Source organism: Diospyros lotus, chromosome 4, assembly GCF_014633365.1.
Source record: "Diospyros lotus cultivar Yz01 chromosome 4, ASM1463336v1, whole genome shotgun sequence".
In the NCBI taxonomy this organism is placed as follows: domain Eukaryota; kingdom Viridiplantae; phylum Streptophyta; class Magnoliopsida; order Ericales; family Ebenaceae; genus Diospyros; species Diospyros lotus.
The window spans coordinates 16,544,035-16,555,118 of NC_068341.1; the positions used below are offsets into that span (position 1 = coordinate 16,544,035).

Here is an 11,084-nt window from a genome sequence, read left to right on the forward strand (position 1 = left end):
GAGCAAATCTCAACCCTCCTCCTTTTCAGTCAGAAAAATGCCAAATGCCATCAGAAATGATGTAAAGTGTTATAATTTCTGAATTTAGTTTTAGTTTTATATTTTGAGTTGTGTTTCCAAATTGTTGAATTTTTTTTTTTTTTTTATCTATAACATTTTTCATATTTTAAAAATTTTGAGTGTGTTTGTTATAAAAATAATTAAAATGATTTTTTATTATTTTAAATTTTTTTATAAATTTTTTTCTTTTATCTTTGAAAATTTGTTTTTTTAAAATAAGAGAATAAATATATTTTTATTATTTTAAAAAATTAAAAATAACTTAAAATAAGATGTAAGAGTGCGTTTGATTCCACTTATTTTTCATAAAATATGATTATTTTTCACTCAACTTCCAACTCTTCTTGTATGTGTGATTAGAGAAAAATTAAGTTACAATTTTCGGTCACACGATTTTCTCGCTTTTGCCCGGGGGTGGGGGGAATTACTCACCGCGCACAGCAAGGTCCCGCTTCTCTCCACCTCGATTTCTCTAGGGTTTTCCTCTCCCATTCGAGCCGGCTTCGTCCCCTTCCTCTTCGTCGCCATCCACCGCCGAAGAAGACCATCTCCGACTTCCTGTGACTCGCCATCCACCGTCATCCATCTTCGACTTGGGCTTCGTCGCTCCGCAGAAGACCATCTCCGATTTCGAGTTTCAGACCACCAGCGCATCTTCATCTTCTTCCACGGTAAGGTTTCCGTCCTCGTTCTGTTCTTATTTCTGTAGATCCGGCGAGCGATCTTGGTCTTCGTCCACCGATCTTGGTTTTTCTCTCTGTTTCAGTGAGCGATCTTGGTCTTCGACCATCGATCTGGAGTCTTCGTCCATCGGAAGCGATCTTGTTCTCTGTTTCAGCGAGCGATCTTCGCGTTCACCATCTCCGCCGAAGTCGACCTCCGATTCCGACTTGCAGACCGCCGTTCATCCTCGTCGCCATCTTCGTACACGGTAAGCTTTCGTCGCCATCTTGGGCAATTTTTGTACTAAAAATTAATAATTACAGAAAACTTCTCATTTATAATTATAGATGTTTAGGGTTGCTTTGTGGCAATTTTTGTACTAAAAATTTATAATTACAGGAAAATTATAATTACAGACCAATTTTTGTACCATCTTGGTCTCTGTTTAGGGTTGCTTTGTCTCACATTATGCATATAATATTTTGTATAAAAATTGTGTCTCAATGGATAGGCAGTGGCGATGCCACCCATGCTATTTTTAATTTTGCTTTCTTAACTTTTAACAAAAATAAATGATAGATATATGATATTTCTCTAATCACTGTATGTCACGATAAGGATTAATTTTACTATTTAGTTTGTGTAAAATTATGTGAGTTTTTGTTCACTTTTAAGGGAACTTTAGGAATTACAAGTAGAGGGAGGAATACAAGAAATATATTTTCTATTCAAGGATAACTGTTGACTTTGCTCTACAAAACACGACCACTTAGTTTGCCTTTATAGACATCCCATTCATGAACTTGCCACATATTAAACACGCCACACATGCTATGAAGCACTTTTACACACATCAAAATACTCTTCACACTTGCTGAGCACTCACACCCATCCAAGTACTTTAGGCACCTCTTCAGTTCCTATTTCATGTATCTAATCGTGGATATTAAGTTTATTTTTTCAAGATTAATCCCACTGGCTGGCAAGACCATCTATTCTCGAAATGGTTCTCTGTTGACCATGAAGTGAAGCAAATCTATTTTGGATTTTTCTGTTCATTTTCATCTTAATACGTTTTTTTGCCAAATAGTTCCATTCCATCTTGTCTAGGACATTTGCACTTCCAATGCAAATTTTCTGTCCTTTCTTTTTCTGCAGGAAACAGAAGGTGTCACCAATTTGAAAGTTCAAGTTGCAGAGAGCATTGCAACTGTTGAGGTCAGTATAACCAACTTGTGCATCTTACTGCTAACATCTCCTAATTGGAATTATTGCAAATAGGTTTGCTTGTGTGCTTTCTGGAGTTGATCTAATTTAAATGCCTTCTCAAATTGATGGCAACCTTTTCAATGCCTAGACCTAGAGTGCCTTTGCAACAAGTGGCTCACATCTTTATCTTTTTCTTTTAATGGTGAAAATATTTTGTATGTGTCTTATGTAATTATATTATGTAATATGTAATTTATATGTTGATTTTATTGAATTTTTATTTTATACCTGGTAGTGAGTAACATGCCTTCAACAAGGAATCAACGTCGATGGCAACGACAACGTTTGGGTTTATTTTGGATGATGGTCATGCAAGCAATTGTGATATATAATGATATTAGGTGTCGTAGCCGACATCTCCCAAGGGCTCCTCATATAAATTGGGATTCTGAAAGACAAATGACCCTTACACGAATGTTTGGAATGAGTGATAGAATTTGTCATAACCTACTTAGGATGAAAATAGAGTCGTTTCATAGATTATGTGCTCAATTACGAACATATGGATTGGTTGATCTGTCCTAGTTGAGGAACAAGTGGCTATTTTCCTAAACACGGTCGGGCATGACAAACGTAATCGAGCTGGAAGTTTTACTTTCTTTAGATCTAGACAAACAGTGAGTTATTACTTCCATAGAGTCTTACACGCTTATCTCGAGCTGTATAGAGATGTTGTCAGTGACGCCACTGTTCACAACTCACCATACGAGAAAGATAATGTCAAGCCTTGGTTCACATATTTTAAGGTTAGGGGTTGAAATTATTTCATAATATATTTTGTAGAGGTTCAATATTCTAAAGTAATTTTCTTATTAAAAGTAATTTTTTTTTTTAGTTAAAGGATGCTATAGGGGCAAGAGATGGTACACATATTGCTACGAATGTCCCCTTAGAAGAACAAGCTAGGTATTGCAATAGAAAGCAAATGATTTCTCAAAATGTTTTAGTAGCTTGCACATTTTATATGAAATTTACATATGTGCTTGCCGGTTGGGAGGGATCGGCACATGACGGTTGATTGCTAAGGAGTGTAGTATTACGGCAAGGACATAAGCTGACAGTTCCTTTGGGTAAGTTGTACCACTAGTTTGATATCATTTTTTTTACATATCTTTCCAATTATTTAATAATGATTATGTAACAAATAATTTTTTGATAGGTAAATATTATCTCTGTGATGCTGGCTTCCCATTGGTTACGGGATTTCTTGCACCTTACTGTAAGACTCGTTATCATCGTAGAGACATTGAGAGTCGACATCCTGAAAGTAGCAAGGAGTTGTTCAATTTTCGACATTCATCTCTATGTAATGTTGTTGAGAGGATGATTGGTTTGCTTGAGAAAAGATTTGCATATTTGAGGCATCAACCCTACCACGACATTGAAACACAAGCAAAGATAGTCCTTGCTTGTTGTGCCGTCCACAGCTTCTTAAGGAATGATGATATAGAAGATGTTTGTAGTGAGGACGTAGATACTAGCGATGATGAGGTTAACCCTGCACATGTCGAGGTATATGAAGACGAGACTTCAAATGCTCACATATCTTTCATAGCTGATGCAGCATGGTCTAATAATAGGAATACAATTGCTGATTTAATGTGGGCTGATTATCATCCCAACCATGATTTAGGAGTTGATTTCGATTAAATTTGAATTTTTAATTGTTATTTATGTCCTTATGTAATGGTTGACATAGACTTGCTTGTATAACACGTATTGGACATGTTATTATGTTATTATTATTTTTTAAGACATTGTTGAAATTAGACGCATGATTAATTAACATTGTTGAAATTGAAGACAGATTATTAGATAGATTTCATGGCACATAATCAAACAAAACCATATGGGAGAGGAAATGAGCTCAAGCCAAATGGATCCTACATCTAAGAATTGTCACATACGTTGGAATGATGCAATGGATAATTGTATGATTAGCTCACTATATCTTTGATTCTAAGCAAAAATATGAAATTCGTTGCTAATTCTATCTCTAAATGAAAAAATAATTAAAAATGAAAAATTTCATCTCTAAAAGTAAAAAGTTCCATCTATGTTAAAAAGACAAAATCTATCTTTGATTTTGTCAGTAGACAATTTTTTTTGATTATTTTAATAATATTTTTAAATAAAGATGGGATGTTCTCTGCCTCTAGATAGTTAGAGATGTAATATTTTTTTCTTAATTTTTTATTGTACTTTTTGTAGAGACAGAATATTTTTCATCTCTTTTCAAATTTTTAATAGAAACAAGTTTAGAGACAAAATATTATCATCTCTAAATAAAACTTCCGTCTTTGAGACGGACGACGGAGTTTTGGTTTTGAAATACACAATGTTTATCAGGAAAATAATAATGTAGTCTGGATCTTTGGTTAGTTTAGAAATAGAGATGAGATTAGTAGTGAATTTTGATACATGAAGGACATTAGTTAAATGAAGAGAAGATGTTAAGGTGATATGCCCTTCACGAGCAACAGTAAGAGAAGATCTATTGGCAACAATGATTTTGTGATGCCCTAAACTTGGTTTATAGGAAATAAATGAAGTAGACTCATGGGTTATATGGTCAGTAGCACCCGAATCAAGTACCCAATAGTTAGGCGGAGATGTTCTAGAAGCATTAAAAGAAGAAGAAATAAGACACTTACTATTCCTGGCAAATGAACAAGAACTAGAGGACTTGGATAGTGTATCAAGGAGACCTTTTAGTTGTGCAATCTCTTCCTTGATATCAATTTCCGATGAGGAAGTTTGCTCTGGCTGAGAGTTGTCTTGATTAGTGAGATTAGCCCAACCATTGAGAATTCCTTTAAAGCATCCCAATCTGCTGAGTACTTCTTTTCCATGAAGTTTGAAACAATTTTCTTTGCATAAACTATCTTTGTTGGGCTTAGATCCTGGTTTAGCTTCAACTGGAATGGTCTTGTTTACTGCCATAGCAAATCTAATTGGTTTTGGTGGATCAAGCATGGCAGAGCGCTGCGTCAACTCGAGCTTGAAGATTGGAAACAGTTACATTCACTTGCGGCAACTGAGGCTCGAATTGCTTCATCTGAATTCCATCAGCCATGTCGAATTTCTGAAAGAAGCTGAATCGAAGGCCTAGGACGAGCTCTGATACCAAATTATCAGGATCCTATCTTGACTTAGGGTTTGATGAAGAACAAAATGTAGAACTAGATAGGGAAAGAGAAAAAAAGAGGGAGAAAACAGAGAGAAATTAGGAAGAAATAGAGAGAGAATTGAGAGAGAAATGTGAAACTGAATTCAAGTCTTGATTCATAATGTTTCAGTCCAAGGTAGTATAGCCTTATTTATGGCTATCCCTAGCAATTAATTGGTTACATTTGTAACTGATTCTATTAACAACTTATAACAGTTGCAGTGGTGTGTTACCAACTACTGTAACTATAATAATTGCAATTGAAACAACTTCAATTGCTTTCTATTATCTCCTAGCTACTTCTTATACAGTTTTCCAGTTATACAAAAATAATTGCTAACTGTTATTCCCTTGAGAACTAATCTGCTACAACCACTACTCTCTTGTAAGTATACACCCAAGGTCTTGACAAAAAAATTATCATACTTCTCAGGTATGTGAGTCACTGTGACCAGTGGTGGGGATGATTGTCTCTGATCACCGGAAACCACTTGCAATGGTGGACAGCGACACTTTTCTGAAATCGTTCATGTTTTGGCTGAAAATTCTAATCTAGATCTACTAAAATCCAATTGTTAGATTCTTTTGATTTTCAAGTATGTGGGTCAATTGACCCAAGGCAAGTTTGATGGTCAGTTTTGATTGCTGAAATCCGGCCAGCTATGTTTTTCTAGAAATGCAAGTTTTGGCCAAGAAATCAGTTTTTAGGTTCTTTATTTTGATTTGATTTGATTTTTAGATCTTTTGGAGATTAGGTTTTGATTCAATTTTCAGTTCTCCATTTTCAAGATTTGGGCCTTTTTGGATTCATCAGGTATTGCATTTTGAAGGTTTGCGGACAATTTCTTTTATGTTTTTCTAGAAATGCGAGTTTTGGCCAAGAAATCAGTTTTTAGGTTCTTTATTTTGATTTGATTTGATTTTTAGATCCTTTGGAGATTAGGTTTTTGATTCAATTTTCAGTTCTCCATTTTCAAGATTTGGGCCTTTTTGAATTCATCAGGTATTGCATTTTGAAGGTTTGTGGACAATTTCTTTTGAAGATTAGGGGTTTTTTTATTTGGTTGTTCTATTATGAGATTCGATGTATTGGGCCTAACTAGGTTTTTCGATGATGGAACCCAATGATCTGGGTTCCATTTCCCAGGTCGCTATATTGTGTTCATTGACTATGACTAGGTGGTGGTTGGCGATTGTGGCCAACACTTGCTAGGTTTTCTTTTCTACAACCCCCCCCCCCCCCCCCCCCCCCCCCACCCCCCCCCTCTCTTCTCTCTCTTTCTTTTCTAATTTACATAGAAGATAGGATAAGGGTATTTCTGAAATTTTGAAAAAGTTAACAGCTGTTAACTAACATTGGGGCAAAGTGTTGTAAATTTTTAAAAGTCAAGGGAGGCCTATATTATTTTCTAAAATATAGGGATGGTCAATGAATTTTAGCTAAACCTCAGGGTGTTATGTGAAGTTTACCCTTTATAGGTTTTATTCCATTTAACTCCTCAAATTTTATAAAATTTTATTAATAAATATAGATACTAATATGTTTTTTGAAGTAGACTTAGACCACTTTTCTCTTTTTAGGCTTAAACATTATCTATTATGTTTGCATTTAGTTGCACTGTTGACCTTGTTTCAGGTTACATGGTTATAAACTTACATTTATGGTTGATAACGAGGATATATAAAGAGCGTCCCTCATGGATGAGACTTCCTGTTTTGCAAGGATTGGGGACAATGGGGAGGTTTGTTTTTGTATGGAACTTTGCCTTTAGCTTTGTGAAGAGCTGTTTCCTCAACTTGAGCCCGTGACTAGAAATATATGCGATCAAATATCACTTCAATGGAGGTTGAGGATTGGGAATTTTCTTCAGGAGAAACGAGTGATTCTGAGATCTGTGTGCAAGACACTAATGATGAAGAACCTTACTATACATCTGGTGATATACCCAAGATGCAGTTTAGGTAGAAATTTTTTGAAATTTTTTACGAAAAAATTCTTTAGGAAGTTCCTCGGGGTTATTTTAACATTTACTTGGTATATCCGCAGGAAAAATATTTCAATGGCCCGTTGGGATAAGGACATGGGAATGGCTGAGGTTATTGAGAATAAGGGTGGAATGTGGATAACAACAGGAGTAGTTCGCCAAGGCAAAATCTATTGCTCAATAGAAGAGACTTTGTAAGTTATGTGGCAATATCCATTATTTTGTGATCTTATCCTTATTGTTTTCATTCTGGAGACACTTCAATATGTTCATTTATCTTGTGATGTCTGACTATGAGTTAGCCAAAGCTAGCCAAAGCTATCTATCCCTTCTATATTGCTCTCTTGCTTCCTGATACCTGATTTAAATTGTTGGATATGTTCCTTGAAACTCCCTATCCAAGACTCCAGAAGCTTGAAATATTTAAAATAACCCAAGGAATTCATTCTGATTGCTTCAACTGAAACAAATGATTTTGATCTTTAAGCATTTAAAATTCTTCCCTATTAGACATACAATTGTAAAGGTGTAATAAATGATACATATACACATATATATAGATATATATTTGTCTTTGAACTTTGCTTTTGCCCTAGCAGTCATTAAATTCTTGTTTGGTTGTAATGAAAAGAAACAGACTTATGGTTAGTCTGTTAGAGGGCTAAAATTTATATTTTCACTTCTTTGATAAGTTAAATTACATTTGCATGACAGTTCAAAAATGAGTTTTTACCAAGCCCCAAAAAAAAAATTGTTGACTTCCTTAAAAGAGTATTTAAGTGCGGGATGGAGATTATGAGATAAGTATCGGAATCAAAGCATGTTTTTGTTTGTCGACAGATTGACAACTGAATTAATATTCAACCCCATGCATCGTGAGGTTAGAATGCTGGAGTGGTTTGTCATTATGCTGTTGATGCTAATGAAATTTTGAATTGGCATACGTTATTTTGCCTTAGGTTTTTGGCTGAAAGAGGGGAACTACATCTCTTAGATGCTGATGATTCATCAGTTCAACTGGAAAATATATATGAGAAGGTTGCAGAGGGGAAGTTTGGCTGTTGTTGGGAGTCGTTTGAAGTCTATAGGCACTTGAAATCTCTGGGTTACATTGTCAGTAGACACAGTATCCCTTGGACTGTAAAGACCGTCAAGAATAATCATACTTCTGCTGAATGCATCCCAGAGATCAAGGTGAGGACAGATGAGAAATGTGGGGACCCAAATCTTATCAATGCGCTGTTAAACAAGCTGAGAATTACTGATGTCAGACCAATATTTGATGTTTACCCTCCTAACAGCAAATTTAGGAAGTCTTCTCCTGGAAATCCAAGTTTTGTCCTTTGTCTAACCAGGTAAGAAATTTTATCCACTCCCATATGACCGCATGACTTTGTTTTCAAAAACTGCTGCAAAATCATTGACTATTTATTTCATAGTAGTTGAACATAATACATTTCTCCCATGGGTTGTGGTTGAGGTAACACATCATTATCATTTCTTTACTTGCCAATATCCATTGATTCATTTGGGGACATTCCCTAATCAAGTAATGAATGATTCATTTGCTATATTTCTTGTTTCATCTTGTTTGGCTATTCAATGATATCTATTTTATCATTATTGTGGATTAAATGGTATCTTCATGAATTATTGTGACTTTTTCAATGTTTTTGTGGCTATTTTTATTTTATCTTTGTATTTGATCCTACCTAGTGAGATTAAGGCTTGGGATTATGTTGTTGTTGTTGTAGTATCCTATTGTATTCCTGTACTAATTTTTCTCCTAATCGCTATATCCCATGTCTGAGTCCGTGTCATTAATATCTTCGTACTAAGAAATTCTTCAGCTGGGGTAACAATTGTAGCAATATTATATATCAGTTGTGGCGGTTGAACTGTCCCTTCTTTTCCTCTCGTGTGAATTCTTCTCTTAATTTCTTTTCAATCAAGTTCTGGACTAATGACAACTTGCCTTTCATATAGTGTGAATCCGCCATCCAAACGAGAGATTGAAGAACTGGAGAGACAATATAGGGACATTCCTTTGAAGTTTTGTCATATTGAGCATGGACGTGTCAGCGTCTTCAACTTTAACAGAGTGGAGCTCCTTGCCCTTCCCTGATATTCCTGTGGTGGTGTTTCATGCATAGGAGGTTGGGAAAATAACAAATAATAGAAACATCATCCGTTTCCCTAGCTTTCTGGAGTTTAACGGCCGCTTATGGTATCAGTTGCTATACTATGGTGTATTTTAAAAGTTGGAATTTCAAGTGCACGCAGGTGACTAGTAATTTGTCTACAATTCAAAATTGTAATGTGCTCCATTCATAAATTTTGAGTTATCAGACTACAATTTTCAGCACACTCATTTATCATTGCTTAAAATATACCAAGTAGGCCCTGGCATAGAGACCCATAAACACCTTTATTTTTGTAATCCCAGGAAATTTTGTTCTAGGCGTTGAGTAGATATATCTTTGTTGTTGCTTCCTCTATTCTAGGTGTCTAGTAATAGGTGGTAGCATCGGTAAGCTTAAGGTCTCGAGTTAGTCTCTGATGAACCTCAATTGCTCCCTCACTGTGTCTGGAAGTGGAATCATAAATGTACTTGTCCCAAAAGAGAGATTCTCTCTGCTTGAAACGAAACAGTTTTTTATCTTATTTGCCATTTTGTTGACTGCACCTAGAAAGATCTTCCCTTTTATTCTCTTAAAAGTTAGATTTTAGGATTTATGAAAATAAAAGTAAAAAATTAATACAATAAGAAACGAAAATAGATAATGGTATTTTTAAAAAAAATAGAAAATGAAAAAAAGATAGAGAAATGTATATTATATATTACATTTAGTTGTTAATTGTTTTAATTTTATTTTAAATTCATAAATGAGCCTTTTTAAATACATTTAGCTGCAAGTCTCCTTAATTCATAAATTAATACTTAAAAAAATAAATATTATAAATTTTAACTCATTTAATGTATCACTTGTAATTAATTAATTTTTTAAATTTTATTTAATTAAAAATTAATTTAATATATATTTATTATTATAAATTTTATAATATCATATTAATTTACATATTTTAGTTTGTAAATAAAATACATAAAATATGCATTTAATATTAAATTTTTTTAATTTTAAATTTATTATATTTTTAATTTAATTTAAATTTATTATATATTTAATTTTTTATTATTTAGCAATGAAATATTCTCTCTAAATAATTTTAATTTAATTAAATAAAAATTATAAATTTAATGATGGAATAATTTATTGTTAAAAATTAAAAATAAATTAAATAAAAAATTTAAAGATAGGATGACACTAGTAGCTAAAAAATTAAAATAAATTAAATAAAAAATATAAAATTTAGCGACAGGCCACAGCTATCATTAAAAAATAAAAATTTAAAATTTAGCGACAAATCACATCTGTCGTTAAAAAATAAAAATAAATTAAATAAAAAATTAAAATTTTGTAATGAGTCACGTCGATTGCTAAAAGTAAAAATAAATTAAATATAAAATGTAAAATTGAGCGACAAAGTCACATCTATTGCTAAAAAATAAAAATAAATAAAATAAAAATTTAAAATTTAGCGATGGAGTCATCCTCGTCCCTAAAAATAAAAATAAATTAAATAAAAAATATAAAAATTAGCGAAAGAAACACCCCTTGTCACTAAAAAATAAAAATAAATTAAATATAAAATATAAAATTTAGTGATAAGGTTACACTTGTAGCTAAAAAATAAAAATAAATTAAATAAAAATATAAAATTTAGTGATGGGCTACACCCATCGCTAAAAAATAAAAAAATTATAATTTTTTAATTATTTAGCAACGGAATATTTTGTTGCTAAATAATTAATCTGTCGCTAAATAATTTAAAAAATAAATTAAAATTAAAATTATTTAGCGATAGAATGTTCCGTT

The 11,084-nt window shown here is 33.2% G+C and overlaps 1 protein-coding gene across 7 annotated transcripts; it reads left to right on the plus strand.

The window, feature by feature from the left end:
• Positions 1–427: 427 nt before the first annotated feature.
• LOC127799352 (uncharacterized) lies at positions 428–9,810 on the plus strand. 7 transcript variants are annotated; one of them, XM_052333313.1, is made up of 10 exons: positions 428–731; positions 827–991; positions 1,882–1,941; positions 2,828–3,062; positions 3,152–3,504; positions 6,798–6,903; positions 7,033–7,123; positions 7,209–7,340; positions 8,106–8,501; positions 9,133–9,810. In XM_052333313.1, the coding sequence occupies exons 7-10, from the start codon at positions 7,113–7,115 to the stop codon at positions 9,269–9,271; spliced, it is 678 nt and encodes a 225-aa protein (XP_052189273.1). In that variant the 5' UTR covers positions 428–731; positions 827–991; positions 1,882–1,941; positions 2,828–3,062; positions 3,152–3,504; positions 6,798–6,903; positions 7,033–7,112; the 3' UTR covers positions 9,272–9,810. The 7 variants fall into 7 exon arrangements, with proteins under 7 accessions (XP_052189273.1, XP_052189274.1, XP_052189269.1 ...); XM_052333309.1 differs by having other exon boundaries at positions 429–731; positions 2,828–2,898; positions 2,990–3,062; positions 6,798–7,123; XM_052333308.1 differs by having other exon boundaries at positions 429–731; positions 6,798–7,123.
• The last annotated feature ends 1,274 nt before the right edge of the window (positions 9,811–11,084 follow it).

Excerpts from the sequence above, each read along its gene's own strand:
- LOC127799352 (XM_052333308.1), top strand. The coding sequence starts at position 6,981 with ATGCGATCAAATATCACTTCAATGGAGGTTGAGGATTGGGAATTTTCT. Across the intron at positions 7,124-7,208 it reads ATACCCAAGATGCAGTTTAG|GAAAAATATTTCAATGGCCC; the intron begins GTAGAAATTTTT and ends GTATATCCGCAG. Across the intron at positions 7,341-8,105 it reads TGCTCAATAGAAGAGACTTT|GTTTTTGGCTGAAAGAGGGG; the intron begins GTAAGTTATGTG and ends ATTTTGCCTTAG.